We start from the raw sequence: 21414 nt of genomic DNA on the forward strand, positions 1-21414 counted from the left end.
GGTTGTTTATAAGTTGGCTACTTTTGTTTCGAAAGCTTGGAAAAAATGTCAAGATGGTTTATTTGTTCAGTTCTATTAGTCTATATGTTGCTGCTCTGGTTTCTGGTCTGTTTGTTGTTTTCACTGATAATGGTGTCTTGTAAGCCTGTTCGGGCAAGGCACATTATTTGTGCATGACACAATAATAAAATTAATCAGTCAATCATAAAAACGCAGAAATATTTATTTTTCCATTACTAAATAAACAAGCTGTTCTCAGAGGAAGATACGGTCACCAGAACACTGTTTGAAGCTAGAAAGGTGGCAGGGTCCGCCACACGTGAACAAAGTAAAACAGTATGAAATTATGTTGTCCTTTAAGGTCAGTTTGTTTATTCAGTCATGAAAACAAAGAGTTTGTTTATTTAGTTTGTTTAGGCGTAAACAATCTGTCAATGAAGATCTTTCTCTTCTGATTAAAATGTCTTTGTGCCCCTTTAACAGTTATGAAATAAGGAACACATAGTTTGAATAGCCATGTTGAACACATACAGGAAGACATGAATATGACAAAGCGATCTCTTTAAGTGCTCATTTTAACATCTGCACTTCCACGAGAACTGGACAAAGTCCATCTGCTGAAGATCACGTGATGTCATCAAAAGCTGCTCAACAGCCACTAAAGGGACCTTGTGCTCAGACTGTGTTATCATTTCCAAGGTCAAGAATGAACTCTTTAAATAACAAATAAAGTTTATGTGCATGTGAACCACATGTGCTGACCTTTTTGGTAATAAGTAATTGGTATGACTCAATCAATAATCACTATAGGGGGTATTGATGAGCCCTGCGTGTGGACAAATTGCATTTTTTCCGTCCCTTAGAGACCGGATGGGTTAAACCACATCTGCTCAGTAAACAGATGAGCACTCAGCCCATCGGCGGACATCATAATCACAGTGTGGCTTTTATCTCTCACCCCACACCACGTGTCATGTGCTGCGGTTCCCCACGGGGGACCCACGGCGGTGCGGAGGTCGATCCACCGGCTCTCTGTCCCCTCCCATCGGCGTCCCCTGGCTGCCGCCGTGCGCTGCGCGGCCACACCTGCATTAAACGGGGAAAGTCCGTCCGGTGGAGAGGCAGAGCGACCGAGCGGAGGCAGGAAGAGGAGCACCTTCAGCCTTCTGCTGCCATCGCATGACTCCGGATCCCGGACTCCTTTATCCGAAAAATGAAATGAAGGCACGCAGTGGTTTGTGTTGAGACTTTTATTGACCGTGGACACAGTCTGCTGATCGGGATTAAAGGCGGAATAGATCAGCACGATCGGAGCAGAAGAGACCGAGAGAGAGCAGCTGAGCGCACAGGTAAGACTCCATGCTCCTGATAAACTACACACACAGGAACAATCCGCTCACTTACAACTTTTTTTAAAACATCAAACATCTTTTAATCTTATTTTCTTTTACACAAGCTATTTTTGTTTTCTTTATTTTTATTTTAAACTTTTTGTGAGTAATTTTTAGGCACTAAAATGTCCCTTTTTCGGTTATTCCCCAATGGAAACAACAATGATAAACATATTTTTAATAATAACAAATGTAAAAACATTTAGCCTGTTATCAGTGAATTATAAGAGAAGAATAATCATCTGTGAATTCATGTAATCTATAATCAGGTGATATTAAATTTAGCCTATGAATTGCTGATTTAGCTACAAAAAAATGTTTGTTTTTTTCTGTATTAAAAGCTACTGTGGCATAATGTATGTTAATGTATTAATTTCCTGCTGCCACGTATGTGTTGTTGTCTTTTTCCCCTTTTATCTATTTTTCAGACAGGTTATTTGGTTATGTATCCCTTGTTTGAGTCATGTCTAACCCAATCATAACTCTCATGACCTTTGTGGCATCCAAAGTTTTGAGATGAAAAGCAACCTCCTGTTATTTTTAAGGACTTCCCTGAAGGCTCAATTACGACAAATGTTGACAGAATGTGCAAACACAAAAGCCGCAGTTTGTTCACCCGCTGTCCAATGTTCTTCTTACCTCTGTTTCCTTCCAGCAAATGATTATTAAATCATTTTTCTTAAGTATCAAATAAGCAGACGAGACTGTGGATTCAGAATCACCTCTAAACACATGTATCCTCAATGTAGTTTGACTTCTAAGACTTATCTATGAATTACAGGGCTCTTGTTTGTGTGCTTTTCCCACTTCAGTGTAATGTTCTGGACTTTCCTCATAGTGAATTTTGATGCCATTAAAAACAAGGAAGTAAGACATGTTGACATTGGGTCACACCCTAACCTTTGCACCAGGCGGGATGACGGTTAACAAGCGCGCATAATCTGCCCTGTAGATCATCAATACTCAGGGTTGCTCTCATATACAGTGAGGTCAGTTTTGCTGCATTGTGGAAAATTCATAAACCACAGCGAGAGGAAGTGTTGTCTGTATTGGAACAGATCAATACGCTGTCCATGCATGACCTCCCCTGTGCCACTTTGTTCATATGGATCTGTTGTAACTAATCTGAAGACCACGGACGAATCGTGGCAGGTCGTCTGAAGTACAGAGGGTTACATGCTGTCGCTCTCACCACAACAAATAGATCTTTTAAGATGAAGTCTGACTCTTAAAAACAGGTCAGGCTGAAAACAACATGTGATAGAACTCATTAGGACGGAGCCTGAAGTCAACACAGAGCGCCGGATGAAAGAGCAGGAGGAGGAAAACAAAGTGAATGGGTCTGTAGATGACCGTGCAAAGTGGAGTTATATGAGAGCCCTGGTATAGGTGAGGTGTGTGTGTGTGTGGCTTGTGTGTGTGTGACATGGACGCCAGACAAAGGGTGGAACAGAGAGTTGGCCAGAATCTTAAATATCCCCAAGAGGCATTTTGTTTCACAGTCAGCAGATACACAGCGTCAGGCATGTAGTGTGTCATTGACAGCAGCTGCACTGACTGTCCGCTTGTGTCCCTGAGCATAAAATGTGTCCACCTACAGTCGAAGCATAATCAATTCAGCTCGACCGATTCAGTGTAGGGAAAGTTGGTGAATGATTTCGTAAACATTTTTGTGTCCCTTCCTGCTCGCGCCCCGTCCCAGTCCTGGAAGAATGACTCCTGTTCCCGTGTTGTGTTTCCATGCACTGATCAGGTGGCTGCAACCAACAGGCAACCAGCCACCAGAGCAGACAGGAGAGCATCGGAAAGAATTTTAAAAAGACGACAGAATGAACAGGATTATGTTCAAAATAAGGAAAATAATGTTGAACTGCATATTTACTGAATAAAAACTGGCCTCGGCTATCGCTCCCACTAACTCTGTTCCTATCCTGTCCCAGTCACGTGATAAATGGTGAAATTGACTCTCATCCCATGGGAATCTCAGAGGAATCCCGTGACTCACAGTATTCCCCCCAAAAACTTGCCTACCTGTCTCCAAATGCAAAACTTCTCAGGGTCTACAGCCACGCTAGCAGCTTTGTGCAGCTGTACTGTGCTGAATGCTAACATTAGTAGGCTAGCATGTTCACAATGACAATACCATGCTGATGTTTTGCAGGTTACCATGTTTGAAGTTTAACTTCGGAGAGAGCTAACATTTGCGATATGGAATTTTTTCAGCAGATAACGACAACCGATAATTACCTGCTTCTAATGACCAATAATTTTATATTTTTTAATTTCAAAAGAAAGTTCCTTTCCTGATGTTTATGCAAACCAGAGGGTATCCCACAGCTCTAATTAAAACGTGTAGCTTTTTTCTCTTCTCTCTGAACTCTTGTTCTTGCACTGTATTCCTCTGAATCTGTTAAAAAAAAACATTCAGACGTGCGACCACATGTTTAGCTCTCTAGTCTTCTTCTTGTCTTCTTCTTCGTGTTTATTGTTGTTATCTACACAACTTTGTGGTGGTGTGTGGCTCTACTTGTTTAGTCAATGAAAGCAATTTGGCTTCAGATTATCAGCTCTATTGAATTTCATTATGGGCCGTTGTTTTTCCCAGTATTGGGCTGATATATATCCTGCATCCCTACTCACTCAATGTACAGCTGAGGCTGACTGGAAAGTCATTATTTTTGCACTGATTTGGCTGGTCTACTTCTTAGCCAGGACCAGTTGACAGGCAACCAGGGAGTTATGGGTCTATAGGCCAAGTAACAGTCTCGTACATAACCTCCTTTAAATAGCAATTTAGGCCCAGAAAAAGGTCCAGTGTGTTGGATTTTTGGAGGATTTATTGTCAGGAAGGGAATAGAATATTCACGATTATGTTGTTATTGTGTATAATCCCTGCAACTAAGAGTTTTTATGCTTTTGTTACCTTAAAATGAGCCTTTTATATCTACAGAGGAAGTGGGTCAAACCAAAAACCAAACAGTGGCCACTGTAGGGGCGAGGAGTATTCAGCTGTACACAGTGGTGAAACAAATGAGATGCAACATGTTAATTGGTGAGCTATAGAGGGGCTGGCAGGCAGATTTTGATACCTTTGGACAATGCCAAGCTAGTTGTTTCACTCCCATTTTTGTTAAGCTAAGCTTATCAGCTGCTGGTTCCAGCTTGTAGCTTTAGTGTACAGTTACAAGAGTGGTATCAGTCAATCAATATTAAGTGGGAAACATGTTTCTTCCAAATTTCATTTGGAATCCATTCGATAGTTAATGCAATATTTCACCTAAAACCACAAATGTCGACCTCATGGTGGCCCAAGAGAAAGTCAGTTCTCAAGGGAACGTGAATGTCTGTGGCTAAAAATAACCAAAACCACCGTTTTTTCAGCCTAAATGATAAGGTGCTGCTGCAGTATAGACATCATTTCAGGTAGTCAACAGGATAAGGTAGACGGCCAGACGTCGAGCCAGCCATCTCATTCATTACAATCATTATCACCAGACAGCCAATATCAAATTAGAATATGCGGAATATCACCTCTGAACCCACAAGAGGAAAGGGGGAGGGTTAAAAAAAACAAAGACTGGAGGAGAAAAAAGAAAAGAGAGCTTCTTTCCCGTCGTCAGCAGGAGTGAAGCAGAAGGGGACCAGCATGTTAATTGGTGATTTGATTAGCGTTTTAATATTGCAGCTGTGCGCGACAGAGGAAAGCAGCCGGCTGTTTTTCCAGAGGTTTTTCTTTTTGAATCAACAGTCACTTCTTCGGTGCAGGGACAAACACAGCTTAGTCATTATGCACGTCATTCAGTTAATTTCCTCCTACTTACAAAAACATTGTTTTTTGCTCTTGTTTGGTAATGGAGACTTTTTGACGGATGCAGAAATATTCATGACAGTATGAGTTGGGCCCAGCATTTAAGAGACACATTTGGCTGCTGCCATTGCAAAGGGACTGAATAGGGTCCACAGCCTGTGCTAAACTGAACTACATTGGGCTGGGCTACATTTTTGTCAACAGCAGTGTGAGAGGAGGAAGCTAATTTAAAAAGAAGGAAATGCCATATGCCATATTCGATAACAGATGGAAATTGTGCATTTTCATGAATCATATTTTGATAATCTGAGCCTATATTGTTACTGTGTGTTTGTGTTGAGGTTTGACAATGCCAAGGAATTTTACTGAGGTTGATGAATAGGTGGATTTCAATGCTGGGAATGATGGGGGAGCAGATACAGGAGGGAACGAGGGGGTAATGACAACACAATCTCGCTGAGAAAACAGTGTAAACACCACCGCACGAGAACAGGTGCTGCACATTGTGTGTGTATGTGTGCTTGCATGCATTATGGCACAGGGGCTTTGAGTCAGACAGCGTTACCTGGAGCCAGAGGGGGATCTGTGGCAAAGACAAGTAATCCGCCCCCTCCCACCCCATACGCACATCCCTCTCCGACACCAAAACGCCAGCGCAGACAGCAGACGGGAGAGATAAGAAGTTAGCCAGATAAAGGAGCACTGGTGGTGAGGCAGATGAGGAGAGAAGCGAGGTATAGAACAAAGTAAGGAAGGTGTGGGAGGCTGGGGAGATAAGGAGGGAGAACAGATGGGGATGTTTGTGTGTGTATGTGTGTGTGTGTTTGTATGTGGATAAGGTGTCAGGGGGGCAGGTCTTGGCTGGTCGTGGCGGTCGGTGTGATGCTGTGCCATAAGCTGAGAAATGAGCTCGCTCAGAACGGGTGGAATTAAACCAGGAGCCAGAGAGTAAGAGGGAGGGTTGAAGTGGGTTGAAATAGGGATCAACCAATGTGGCTTCTTCAGGGCCAACACAGGTGATTAGCAATCAGAAACTGATTTCTGATCTCAGTGTCAAAATTTAGAATAACCAGTGATGGAATGTAACTTGCTACAGTTTACTCAAGTAATGTACTTTAGTACACTTCTGAGGTACTTTACTTGAGTACTTCAATGTTCTGCTACTTTATACTTCCACGCCTCTACATTTATTTCATAACTTTAGTTATTAGTTACTTTGCCGATCCAGATTATTAAGAGTTGTTAGACTGTTACTTGTGATGTGTAACCAGTCAGATAGTGTCGTGGGCGGAACATTGAGTGAGACCACAGCGTGGTGACTACAGACAGACAGAGAGAGGATGCTGCATCAGAGCCAAAGTACTGCATTTTAAAATTAATTTATTGTGCTGGCAATTAGACACAATAAACAATGTTAACTGAAAAATGCTGAATATCTGCCCCAATAATTGGCCAGACCAATAATCATATCCCTAACATGCTCACAGTGACAACACTGATGCCGAATGTTTGCCTTGTTAAGTATTTTTAGCATGCTAACATCTACTAATAAACACCGAAGATAAAGTACAGCTGAGGCTCAGGGAATGTCATGTGTTTAGATTTGGTCATAAACCAGATTAGTTGTAACTTAATGATGGAGCTTAATGAAGAAGTCAGAGGATCCCCAGAGTGATTACAATTCATCCTGAGGGGAACATGAATGTCCACATTTCTTGGCAATCATCCCACAGTTGTCCAGACAGAAACCATGAACTGTATATAAAGATGGACAACGCCTCTCCAGCTCTTGTCACTGTGTAAAACTGAAGACAAATACATCGATACATTTATAAAAGAACTCCAATCAAAAGTTTCTAGCCTCCAGGTCTACTTCCTGCTTATGCAGCCAACTGAATACACATAGCAGACTTTATCCAGCTGGCCCTGCCCATGAGTTCTGGCTTGGCCAATAGACTTTACATTGAGAGATATCACAGATTTTTAAATCGCTTTCTTTGGCTCAAGGAAAGGTTTACAAATATGAAACCTCCATGGATCAAAAATTGATAATAGAGTCATAATGGACCCTGTCCTGTCAACAGTTTTACAGACCTCTCTTTTATGATGGTGGTCTATGGGGAAAATGTTATTTTTAGCTGCAATATCGTGAGTGACCACTGTGCAAAATTAAAAACAAGGCTGATAACCAGGTCTAAATAGTGGATTCATGCCAAAATATGCCAGATATGAATGCTGACATCTTGTGCAGGTGAAGTCATTTGGAGTCTGCACAGTATTAAAATCCCAACTGTTGAGGCACCCGACTCAATCCTGAGCAGGGGTTTGCTGTCAATCATGACATCACGTCCTCTTTATTGCATATAGCACTAAGTAACTGATTAAAACCAAACTTATCAGAAAAAGGAACAATGCACCCTCAATCAAACAATCAGTACACATGGTCACTTTTATTGCTCTTTTTATATGGTCTTGCTTTATTTTACACTTATTGTCTTTGCACAACAACAATACACCCTTGCTGCCTTTACATTCAGCAATCATACTTGTGTCTCATTTACATACATGTATAGATAGTATATACACATGCACCTTATCTCTGCTGTCCAATATTTTTGATTCTGTATACTCTGTTTTTCTTTATCGTCATCATCATCATCATCATCATCATCATCATCATCATCATCACTATATCATGTCTATAGTGGAGTCTCCTAGCAAAGGTGTACTTATACAACCGGAGTGACAATAAACATCTTGAATCTTGAATTTAACATATGTCAGCATTATAAGAACAACCTAAAATGAAAGAAACAATCTTTTGGAAAAACTCAACGTGTACTTTGAGTTTTGTGTCTGGCCCACATCCCATCTGCTAACATGGAGGGGGCGGTGTTTATGACCTATACTTCAGCCACCACAGAGCTTCACTTTTGGGGAGTTGTCATGTCGCCCACCTTTATTAAAAGTCAGCGCTCAAAACAAAAAAATATCAATCTAATAGTAAGTCAGGGAAACCCCAAAGTCATTAGGTTATATCCTCTGGTGACTGTGAATGCTTCTACAGAATTTCATGACAATCCATCCAACAGTTGTAAAGAGATTTCACCCTAGACCAAAGTGGTACACTGACCAACAAGTAATGCCTTTTGTAAAGTCCTGCCAGCAACATGTCTAAAAAGAAATCATTTGTTTGTGACATTACTGACTATGGCTGCTAACAGATTTAAATGATTCCACTCAAGGGGCGCATCTGTGTATCCCCTCCCTTCCTAAAGTTTAAGTGGCTCTCATTTTGATTGAGCTCGTAATTCAAATGATACGGTGACAGACAATAGTCATACATTAACATCTAGAGATGAAGCATGTTTGAGATTTGAACAAAGTGATGACGTTGCAGCTGGAGGGATTGAGGTAAGTCCTGCTACAGTGAGCCATGGGCTGACTTTACAGTACAGTATGTGCAGCTGATGTAAAGGCCTTTCTTCCTCTCTTCCTGTCTTAGGTTTTCCCTTGTGATCCCTGACAGAGCGAGGACAGTGACACTGACTCGGCCATTGTCTCCTTACTGTTTCCTGACAGAGTGAGGCTCCCTGGGTGTCTCTGCTGTCCATTGTGATTGTGGAGAAGAAAGAAAGATCCAGCTTGTGTGCATAAAGACCTATTCAGCATCATTTCTCTTTGCCAGCCACACTTGCATCCCCACGAACAGCAAATGAAGTCTCAGCACTATCCCTAGCCCGGAGCCCATCCCTCCATACCCAGCCCCCTCTCCTCTAACCCCCCAATCCCTATCCCACTCTCCCCAGCCCCAGCTTCAGCCTCAGCCCTCTGCCCCATTCGGAGTCCCAGATGACAGCTCTGAAACATCCGTTACCCTCCCACTCCACACGAGCCTTCTTTCCTCTCTCTCCAGCCCCCGTGGCGCTTGGCACCAATGCCCATCACATAGACAGATGGAGCCAACCCTGACCCCTCTCCTCGCCCGTGGGGACGCCAAGAGAATCAACGCCTGACTAGAGGAGGGGGGGTGTATGTGTCAGCGTGTGTGTGGGGGGAGACAGGAAGGAGAGCGTAGGAGAGTATTGCTTTGTCACCACGGCAACACATCGCCTTGTCTCCCGTGGACTCCCCTTCAGACCAGCCCAAGGCCCTCGGATAAAAACGCACACAGCAGGAAATTCAGCAGCAGGACCACAAGGACCCCCCCCCCAAAAAAAATTTTGCCTGATATATTTTTTGCTTTGGCTATTTGGCAGAGTTATCTCGTTCCATGTTTGTGTGGAGAGAAGATGTGAGCATTGATAAGATTCCGAATAAAGGAAACACCACGTTTGAAGGAAACAGGAAACCACAAGAAGACTGATTTGCAAGGGAGGACAGCCCCTCAGTCGGCTAAGTTTTCTAAACACCGCAAAAGTTTCATTCTGAGCGTCGCACTTCCTTTTCCCCCCTGGCATCTGTGATCTAAATGACAGTAAGAAGAACTGCAATCGCCTGGCAAAAATATTGACATTTTTACTAGCAAATCAATACTTGGAAAGGATTTTTTTTTTTTTACAGCAGGAAAGCCACTTTTTTTTCTTCCTGCTTCCCAAATCTGAAGAAAGGAGAAGCTTTTTTCTGGCAGCATAACGCAAATACATGCGGGACTTCCTTGGGCGAGCATCTATGCCTTTATCTAAGCTGTAACTGCTAACTGCCCCAACATCACCTCGTGTCAAGGGCATTTACAGTTTCATTCTTCTGACTGAGAATCCCACCAAGACACAAGATTTCAGCTACCCCACTTTCGCTGGATGTTGTTGCCGTCTTCTAACTTCTGCTGACCACCGTTCTTGATTAGCATAGAATGTGAGACAACCAATTTTAAGAGAACCGCGAATCAACAATAAAATGAGACACTAATGGCTGGTGAAATGAATTCAGCGGGCTGACATAACAGAGGGGGGAATACCGGAGTCCCAAAGCTACCCAGGTAATTGGAGTGCAGTATAGTGTTTTTTACTCCAAAGCACAGCTACTCTGGCGACCTTGCAGGCTGAAAACTAAGAGGAGGCACATACAGAAAGAGGGAAAGAGAGAAAATGATACTCAATGTCCAAGGTTTTTGATGATATTATGATATTTCCATCATTTATCTCGTGCATTTGCATTACACAGACTGTTTGGACGGTAAGTGTCAGCCTGTCTTCAGTCACTTTAGGTTTGACTGTGGGGCTGAGCGACCGGGACATTCTTATTATTCCCGTCACTTAAAAGAAACCCATTTAGGATTATCTTCAGATACAGCACCCGTTTCAAATAAATTGTGATAATGATCATGGGTGCAGTTTTCTATAGCCTCTGTGAGACACTTCAGACAGAGGAATATGCTGATATAGCGTCTGTTTTTGTTGGCTAAGTTACTGTCAGATACAATCGTCGATCCGAAATTTCCTAATTGGGCCGAATGGAGGTATAAAGTGGATCATCAATAATGCTTTTCAACGCATTCATTCTTTTACAGTAGCACGTCAGCGGATATATGTCAGCGCATATTTTATGAATAGATGCAAAGAACATTGTGGGAGTTGTGTGAAAATTCACAGCTTAGGTGTGAATATTCATTGTCAGACATAATGTACGCGAGGTTTTCAGTGCACAGGTGTAGAGGAACGAAATGTTTTTATTCTTGACCAACGACGCCCTTAGAATGTGCGACAACAACAATTGTGCATGTTACACTCACGAGATAGGTCTGATAAAATCTTAGTTGTCAGACTGTATGATATCAATTGAGGCATGTCAGATTGTGCGATGAACGCACGGTGAGTCATAGAGATATCATAGACTATAAATTATCAACGGAGCTTTCTGGTCTGAAAAGTGAAGCCAACACTTAAATGTTTCTGATGACCTGCAGGGGGACGACTCCACTGGTTTCAAAAAGAAGTCTGATTCGTATGTAAGGTTATGAGAAAATGTCCCTTCTTCTCACTGGATCTATTACATCAGTAAACAGTTTCCTAATGAGTTTATGGTCTCAAACACTAGTTTCTGGTCTCCTTCAATACAGCATGATGTTCATTTTGTAAATTGCGGTCCCGATTACAGTTAAATCAGGAAAGACTAGTGAATGAAGTAAAAAAAATGTTTATTACAGCAGAGAATACGTAATAATGAGTCTCGTCAGAAGTCTGTGGCACTTAGACTCTACAGGAAGATTTCGTGATTCAAGGGCGTCTGCCCTGAGCAGCAGCAAGAAGAATCCCCCCATGGAGCCCAGACACTGTGGTGGTGGTGGTTGATGAATCTTCTGAGACAAGTGGACTGATGAATCTGGTGAAACTGCAACAACTAGGCAGTCATGGAGGTGGAGGACGCGTGATAAACAGCAGCATGAATGAACTAGCGGCTGGAGACAATCGTATTTAAAAAGACAGCAGCAAGATGATAGGCTAACAGTGAAGGTGTGTCACTGTAATATTAGATGGTTGTGCCCGGCTGATGTGAGCAGCTGATATGAATTGACGGCCCCTAGATGATGACAATCTTGAGTGAGCATGAGTGAGAGGAGTGAATGAAAGGATGGTATGAGAAATAAACTAAGGACTGAGCACGCGAAAGAGTAGTTGTCCCGTCTCAGAACCAGCAGCTTTTGAATCACAAGGCAACCAGTCCTTAATCATACCCTGCCTTCTCAATTATTTTAATGAAGCTCGAGCGAAATTTCAATCAGATCTTATCAGGATGTTCTTCACAGCTCCACCCTCTCATCTAAATTTTGGTCACTTCTGGCGCTGAAAACCTAAAATGGCAACGTAGTGTGCTGCCAAACTGTAGGCCTCAAAATGACACACAGCACACTTATGAAGTAAAAGAGAGCAGAGGCACGCCATCAGCTCCAGTCATCAGTCTGCATCACCACAACTCCACACAAGGTTTCTTTTTTTCTATCAACTATTATCTTTGTGCGTGTGTTCATCGCTCTTTGGTTGTTTGCAGAAGTGGCCAGTAGAAGTAATCACATTGTGAGTGCCTGAAGGCCTATTCACACAGGACTAGTATTAGCAGGGGACCTCATGTGATTTTATGACTAATATTATCACATGACCTCTTTTTTAGAAATATGGTAGGTGATATGAGGTGGAACTTACAGACATGGCAGAAGATTAAGATCACAGACGTCCTCCACAATTATAACAAATTACTGGACGTCCCCCAGGTGATACTAGTCCTGTGTGAATAGGGCTTAAGTTCGGAAGATTTTACCAGGTCTCTCTCATGATTGTCAGCCCATGACCATGTAGTGTAAACACGCCCTCAGGGACTCTGCTTCCAGATTGCCAGAATGCTGTGGTCTTCGGAAAAACTGAGTCATGTGAAGTTGAGTAAATTGTTTGTGTATCTGTACCTGTTTCTTTTTTATGACTTAAAAGGAGGCCAGTGGAGAGTGAAGCAGTGAGTCAGTGCTTTTGTAAAGATATTTATGAGGCCAATATGACACAGCTGATATGATAGAGTCTAGAGGTCATATAAGTGATAAAAGAGGAAAGGCAGACATGGTCCAGCAGTTCTTTGTGTGTATGTGTCTGTGGGGATCAGAGTGTGAGAAACACAACACAGAGAGAGATATACTTGTGTCGTTAAGGCTTCGATTTCATCTTATGATCTTTGTTGCGTGCCATCGCCTCCCGCTCGATCACCCGTTTGTGTCCCTGCTTCACTTTACTGTGAGCCACTGTATCTAATGAAACGGAAAATAAGCTTTCATGAGCGTGCACTGTATAATGGACGGGGATGTTTCCAAAATCTAAATAAGACAAAGAGGTGGATAGTGGTGGAGGACCACATATATTGTTTTTGTCACCTTTACACCTTTTGGCGCCTCAACTGCAGACACACACCTCAATTACTGTGCTATTTCTGAAGCGCTACCTGTCAGTGACACTGAGCTCAAACCATCTGGGATTAATTAGTGATTTAACAAACACACACGTCCCCACACACACATGCACGCACATACAGCGCATACATGCACCTTCATCTCTGTCTTTCTGTGTGAAACATACACAATCACATCACAAATTAATAAAGACATGCCAACACGTTTCATATCTTCACCCACTTATTTACTCTTGTTTACTCCTACATAACAAGCACACACACACGTACACACAATCTCCCATCAGATACAGGATGTGAAAAGCTTCCAGAACAGCATGCTGCCAATAAACACCCCTCCTTCTCTGCTGTAATTACCTCACCCTTCATTTCACACCTTGTATATGCACCTCATACCTCCGCGTGTCACGGTGTCACTGCTCCGCCTCAGCACAAGGCGATACCTGTCCGCACTAATGGGAAATGTGATCTTGCATTTAGTTTGTAGTCTTTTTCCAAACAGATGGGAAAAAATGCGATCAAAATTTGTTTCTGTCGCTGCACATAAACTGGTTTGTAGACGTGTCAAAGGTTTTTAAAATAAATAATAATAAACTTTACTGTCTGAATTTGAGCTCATGTTCTGCGTGTTCAGATTGACATTTTTTTTGTTTCAAATTTTGCAAAGCAGCGTTTTGTTAGCAAAATCTGCGGCTGGCGAGGACAAGCTCTAACTCCTGTCAGCTTGTGTCGGGGCGCGTGGGCTTGTGCTGCGCACTGCTGACTTTGATAGAAATAAAGCCGCCGACAGGTTTTAAAAGACAAGCTGTCGACAGTCATAACCTTGGTTGTTTGTTTCTGTGTGTGTGTGTGTGTGTGTGTGTGTGTGTGTGTGTGTGTGTGTGTGCTGTATATGTTTACACGAGTGTGTTATGGGGGTGTGATGAGGTTACAAACTACAGACAGGTTAAATATGCTGAGGTAAGGGAAAGAATGAAGGAGGAGAGGAGGAGAATGGAGCAGGATATGTATAAAAAAGATTTGCATGTATATTAAGAATATTTATCACTTATGTGATAAAACATATACAAAAACACAGTATAGACACACAAGAAGGTTAATTAGACTTGAAGTATTAGAGAGTTCAAACAAGAAGGATTCATTCAGTGAGCTTGTGTGGGTGTGTGTTTGGGAGGATGCGAGAGAGAAAATTTACATTTCTGCATTAGCTCTTTGATTGTGTGTATGTGTGTGTGTGTGTATGGGCATTGTTTATTCTATCGGCAGCTGATGCTTGTTTTATCCAGCCACCTCGGTAGTGGCAACTCATTAGCATAGTGATAATGAGATATAGAAAAGGTTGCCAGTGTCAGCACACCAAGTTTTTCACACAGTCAAACCAGCAAGTTTGGATGTTCAGAGAAACTGTGTGCGCGCCCACGTGTGCATGCACATCTTTGATCTGATGGATTTTTATCCACCACGCACTGCAAAAATACAAAAACTGAGAATCTTAAAGAGTAACTTGACACCAAGCTGCGTAGTTCTGCTTCACTGACCTGTCTTTGTTCAGAGAGCCTTGAACGGTCAGAACAAAGAGGGTTTGAGCTCCAAATTTCAGTTCTCATGTAAAGCCAGTCTCTGTGTAACTTGATGTAACTGAGCTCTGCTAGACAGCACTGAAACTGGTTAGTCAAAGAACGCCTAGACTTTGTGTTGTGCTTTAAGGAAGGATGGGCAGGAAGTCTGCATCTTCCTCTGTGATGTCATTTCCTGTCTCCTTTAGAATATAATAGAGTGGTGTAGCAATGACTAAAGATGATTTTTGTAGGCTAACTCAACGTTAACATCACCCTGGTTCCCTGAACAATAAGCTTGGATTTTGGAATATTGCCGAAAATAAGCTCTGTGGCAAACACAAGTTTATGATACTTGGGTTTTGTTCAGCGAGATGATCTTCACAGATGAACACCACTTTGATTTTTGAAGTGTAAATTAAATTGCTAATAGTTAGACTACAAACAGACTACAGTGTGGTTGCATGACTTGAATGTCACCACCACTAAGCGTCTTACTACACAGTTACCATACATGTTTTCTATAAATTGATCAATCTACAAGTTGTAAAGTTAGAGAAAGAATAATTTGTGACTAAAGTCTGCCTGTAAAGACGGATTAGTGAGTAGCTAAGTCTCCGTGTTCGGTGTGATGACGTTTAATGTCCGTGTCAACCTCTGTAGTCTCATTTAGCCACTTGTTAGAAAGCACAGCATGTCATAAACATCTTAATCCTGTGGTAACCTCAGACCTTATTTCGGGCATTTCAACGAAAACTTATCCAATAAACCCACTGACTTTGTCATGGATACCATTTCCATCCTGGGAAAAAAATATTGCATACTCGTGACTAATACAGAGGCCTGCCAAACTCTCCCCAGCACGCTATAAAAGATCAACAAGTTAATTTAGCACAACAGCTAGCTAGCTACCTTGTTTGCCAAATGCACTATTTATATCATGTGACCAATTTAGCATCATTTTTTTTTTTACATCCTCTTGTTACATTTCTGAGTAGCATTTAAATGAGTCACAACACCAGCATGCTCACAGATGGGACATATTAACATGAATTTGCTAAATTTGTGCAGAGTTCTGAACTTAACAGAACAAACAACTTAAATCTGGACATGAATCTTAAGAATGAAGGACACAACTATCAGGGGCAGGTAGTGTAGCTTTAGCAAATAATGCTACACTACCGTATGTATATGGCAGATAGAATCACTGTACAAACCCTGTTACATCTAACTTATATCTATCTGTCTTTTCTTCCAGACTAGAACTTCTGTGGATGTTTGGATTCTTTGCTTTGGATGTTGAAGCTATAAAGAAGATCCAGTTCATGAGAGCTTAATCATTTGGGACCACAAGACCAAGACATCATCAGTTTAGAACAAGAGAAAGGTGGAAAACTACAATACACTGAGCTCAGTCAAGTACATTTGGTGTATTACATCCGTTTCTTTTGTATCATTGCCACCAGCTTTCTGCTGGTGCTGACACTCTCACAGTAACTGTTGGTGAGTGAGATAAGGACGTAAAGGATTATCACGTGGATTCTGTCTTCTCTGGGGGTGGCGACCTTATTCCAAAGGGTGGCAGTGGTATCAGGATGCCTGAACTGGACAACTTTGCCCCCCTGGGGGCTCCCAGAGGCTCTGAGCCTGCCCTGAATAGTCCAGCAGACCCACTTCGGATCCAGCACGGCATCCTGGAGGAGCAGGTGGAGCTGTGGTGGTTCAGAGATCCTGGGAAGTCTCTGCTTTGCTACTGCGTGGCTGTTCTTCTAATCCTGGGATGCGGACTTGGCGGCGTCGGCCTTCTATCCACCACCACCAGCGTGTCAAGCGAATGGCGGCTGGGTGTAGGCACGGCCCTCTGCCTGCTGGCTCTGGGAGTCCTGCTCAAACAACTGCTCAGCTCGGCTGTGCAGGACATGAATTGCATTCGAAGCCGGCAGCGGATCAACATGCTAAAGAGTGGCGGTTTATCGGACCTCCTTGTGGTTTTGATTACTGGCTTGTCACTGTTGATCTGTGGAGGGGTCCTACTACATCTGGCCCTGGTTAACCACATGCCAAAGCCCGGTCAAGCCCTTAATGATATGTACATCTCTGGAGTGGTTTTGCTGGCTGGAGGGGGGGCAGCTGTTGTGGGTGTTGGAATATACTCTGTTGTTGTGCTCCTGCTTGAAAGGACAAGGCACGGACGAAGGCTGTTGGACCGGGTTTTGAATATCTTCACTGTTTCCGGACACATGGACCGTCAGGCTCGCAGAGAGACCACCTCCAGTCTGGCTAATCTCATATGAGATGTAAGACTCTCTAACATTTAGCCTCAACTAAATTAGAACGGGCTTTATACCCAAATATTACAATAAATCTGATTAGACAGGATTCATCCCTTCCATGCTTCAGCTCTGTCGCCAGCTGATTAAACTATATGCGGTAAAATGAGTTGAACTTGTAATATCTGCTTGGTGAAGATGTTAGCAATAAGCAATCAAATCTCAGACACAGGTTGAACGTCCCAGTTCAGATTTTTTTCCTTGTGACCAGGCACAAATTGCTCTGGCATATCATTCACAGTACAAATGAGTGGTATTTGAAAGTTTAATCAGCATTTAATTAATGTTCTGTAACTTTTACTCCATTCACACAGGACAGATGCCAAAATGCTCGTGCCTGAGGCAGTTTGGCAGAGACAGTAAGCAGAGCACCAACAAAAAAGCATGGAAAAGAAGTAAAAACAAAACTTGACTCAAGTGGTATTTAGGGAGATCCGGTGGAATGAAAAGCACACATAGTAGCTGAAACACATCTAAAACTAAAGGGAGAAGTGTTGGTTCACAAACAGAAGGGAGGTCTTTTGATGTTATTGTCACTGGACAGGTGCAGCTGTCTGGATTCGAACACAAAGGCCTGTGGTGTAAGCACAGCTTAAAATGAAATGACTCATTTCATTTGTATATAAAGCTCTTCTCCACATGATATTTAAAATTAAAGTTGTAAAGGAATTATGCCTGCACAGATGAAGAGACAGAAACCCATCTTGTTGTCACAAGGGTCGTATATAAATTGGTCTTTCACATATTTAAGATAATGTATTTTGTCAAGGTGTCCTTGGGACACACATCAGACCACCACTGTAAGATACATGGATAAGAGAACCAGCTGAAAGGCAACAATTGAAATGGACGATACATAATGACTGATAGAAGAGAACATACAGCATACACCGAACATCTTTTTAATTTGTTTTTGTTCAACGCACCACCCTCAATCTGTCTGCGTTCACATGAAGAGACAAACTGGGTCAACGGGTGAAACTCCGGCTAATTTAAATGACTTCTTCTGATCCCATTTAATAATTTGACATAATACATGCAGTGGGACTGTGGTGTTTGTGACAGACCCTGTCAGAACCTCACTGTAACATTTGTCTGTGTATGATACAAGACAACATGATTGTTGGAGAATTATATCACAGCACTTCAGAATGTATAAATTATTTGTGTTTTTGCGCATCAACGCATTGTCTTAACTGTTAATCCTGCAGCACTTTGTTTCCCTTAAACCTGCTTTAATTTATATTTTTATATTAACATTGATACAAATTACTCTGTGTAATGTAAAATGGTCATCCATTGTGCTGAAATCATGAAACACCAATCGCCTCAGCTCTGTTGATCTCATTAGCCTCTTGGCTTATTGTTCTATCATTTGTTTGAACATTTCAGCCATAAAGCTCTGATAAACCCCACTGTACACCACCTAGGCTACCTACAACCAACATGCATACAATGTGGCTGATAAGCTACCTAGCATCCTGATAGCTAATGATCCAGATTTCCCTCAAGGAGTTGGTGGGTACCAAATCAGAGCTGAAGAGACAATAAACAGCTACTGGACTTCATCAGAAACAGAACTCTATATAAATGCCAGTGTGTCTGCTTCGTTGGTCGACGTCCATCAAGGCTATTTCATGACATCTAGTCTGCTCCCAGAGCAGTGGACAGACATGTCACTAACTCTTGTTATTTCAAAAAGAGGTGTTTTTCCGACAAGTTGCAGATACCCGAACTGCAGTGGACACAAGCCAGCAGTGAACAGTCATAAATCAAAGAAAACAAATAAATGTATTTCCCAAAGCGTTTAACTATTTCTTTCAACTAAATGTTTCTTTATGTTGCAACTTTACGTCTGTTTAGGTTAAATTCTCTTTTTCTCTTGTCACAATGCTGTGCTTATGGTCTGGTTAGGTTTAGGCACAAAAACCACTTGGTTAGGGTTAGGAAAACATCATTGTTTGGCTTAAAATATATTTTGGTCACCTTCCTGACCTTCCTGTGAAAATTTGCTGGTTTTGGTGGCAACAAAATGGCTTAAAATGTCCCTAAATATCCTTCAAAGTATTCAGTGGTGTGACTTGGCTGTTTGCCAACCTCGTCAGCATGTAATAACACCACCTCCACCTCTTGGAGTATTCTGGGACAGGTTACATTAATGACATCAAACAATCTTAATGAACATCTGAAAATGCTTAAGATTACATGACAGTGCTGAAGTTGTGTGTCAGCTTGATCTAATGCCCCTTGGTGACTAATAGTTGATTAGTGCAGCTTTAAGCTAGCTAGCAAAAGAGCAAGATGAAGGTTTTATTGCACTGTAGCCATGGCAAAGTTTGGACAGTGTTATATTTTAACCAATTTTGTTCACATTTGGCACACATTCACAGAAGATGGTTACCTGAGCCAAACTCTGAGGTTGAATCAGCAGCACATTGACTCTGAGTTAGGTTATATTGGTAGCATATTTTTTAATGAAAGTATCTTCCCTGCAGCACTTTAGTGAAAGAAAGAAGGGTGGACGTTATTTGATTTTTATAAATCTGATCTATTTAAGGATCATGTTGAATAAGCCCAGTTATCTCTCTGATTATGACTCATGACTTACAAACAGTGTGGCTTTAATTTTAGAGTGAGGCTGACAATTGTGGTCCGAGCACTTGTGATTTATTGGATGCATTATTGTCTCAGATAACAGCTCGTTATCATCCCTCGCAAAGCAGAAAAGGAGAAATAACTGTTAGGGGAAGAAACTCAGTGAAATTAAATCCATTATATCAGAGTTGCCTGTGATAGAATTTCACTGCACTTGCAAAAGATTGAACTAGATTGTCAATATGCTTCATCATCTTTAGGTAATAATACCTGACCCTGGAGTACAATATGCTGTTATTGCTGCATTATTATTAAGTCTCATTTGATTCCAGGAGTTCTAAAACATTCACTTCAAAGCAAAAATGTCCCTTTCTGTTAGAGAAAACCCTTTCAAGAAAAACTGCATAGTGGCATATGAAAGTTGTTTTTTTGTTTGTAAAATGTGTCCAAAGCCTTTGAGAGTCATTCCTCACGTTGCCCTGCGGAAGAACCTCAGAAAAAGGTCCTGCATTGTGTCTCGATGGTGTGTGTGCGTGTGTGTGTGTGTGTGTGTGTGTGTGTGTGTGTGTGTGTGTGTGTGTGTGCGTGTGCGCGTGTGTGTGTGTGTGTTTGTCAGTGACGCCTCTTTATCTTTCTGCACATACCCACAGCCTATTGCCTTGAGACAAAAGGGGTCACACAGTTAAACATTGTTGGAGTGATGACGGACAGCAAACTGAAGGCACAATGCACAAGGCAGCGGTCTGCAGGGGCTGGTATAGACTAGCACCACTCTCTCTAACAAACACACATACACACACACAGGAAAAAAAACAAGGTTCACGCTGCATTTTTACAACACCCGCAGAAATCCTGTAATCCTTACTTACATGAATCTTTCTTTTGACCTACAGTATAAAGGCGCAGTGTCAGGTTGTGTTTTCATGCATGACAGCAAGAAGAGGTGAGCAGACAGAAGAGAGAGGCAGGTCTGATACTGAGGAGAGAGGAGTGTGTGGGAGGAGAGGATTTCAGAGCTTTTCTGTCGGGCCGAGACAGGGAAAAGATTGGAACACAAACAATTCAAACCAGACAAAATGCCTTCTGCTAGAACTTATTGTGAGCCCAAATGAAAATAAACTATATTTTTCCCAAATGAAAGTATATTTTTAGTATAAGAAGTATGTTCAAAATGTGTACAAATATATTTGTACCGTAGGCTATGCAACATACCTGTGATAGACTTTAAAACTGAACTTTGACTTTTCTAATGTGCATAGTTTGGCTCGCATTTATCAGCTGTAGGTGTAGTCTTAGTTAATTATTAAACATAAATTCAATTGATCTGTTTAAAGTGAGCTTGACTGAAATGATCCTGTTTGAGTTATCTACTGCTTAGCTCTCATAATGGCGAATTTGAATCACATGTAAGCTTTCAATGCAAGCTAAAGTCAAACAAGCATGATACAAGTAAAACAGAGCAATTTTGTCAGTGTCTTATGGTCATTAGTGAGCTTTAGAGATGATGGAAGGAGGATTTTGTTATCTCTGGAAACAATCAGGGTTCCCTCCCTCCTTTATGGTAAGCTGAACAAACTTGCAGCTGGATATAGCTTCATATTTAGCGTACAGACATGAGAGTGGTACCAACATTCCAAGTAAATGGAGATAAAGTTTTAGCTGAAGTTCAGGAGCAGGACCACACCTCAATCACTCCCCTTCCTGTCATGTGCCTGTATAAATCTCACTACGCTTCATGCCTGTCTGTTCTCGTCTCTCCTGCACCGAACATCGGCCCCTGTCGCTCGTAAGAAAACCACATCGCAGTCTCAAGTCATTCAAACTTGGACTCACCCGTGGATTGTCCA

At 41.9% G+C, this 21414-nt stretch overlaps 1 protein-coding gene across 1 annotated transcript; it reads left to right on the top strand.

Moving 5' to 3' along the window:
* The first annotated feature begins 1158 nt into the window (after positions 1-1158).
* tmem125a (transmembrane protein 125a) lies at positions 1159-18783 on the top strand. The gene is made up of 4 exons (XM_073475841.1): positions 1159-1349; positions 8705-10177; positions 15901-16939; positions 17287-18783. The coding sequence occupies exon 3, from the start codon at positions 16238-16240 to the stop codon at positions 16934-16936; it is 699 nt and encodes a 232-aa protein (XP_073331942.1). The 5' UTR covers positions 1159-1349; positions 8705-10177; positions 15901-16237; the 3' UTR covers positions 16937-16939; positions 17287-18783.
* Positions 18784-21414: the final 2631 nt, after the last annotated feature.

Source organism: Pagrus major, chromosome 11 (genome assembly GCF_040436345.1).
Source record: "Pagrus major chromosome 11, Pma_NU_1.0".
In the NCBI taxonomy this organism is placed as follows: Eukaryota; Metazoa; Chordata; class Actinopteri; order Spariformes; family Sparidae; genus Pagrus; species Pagrus major.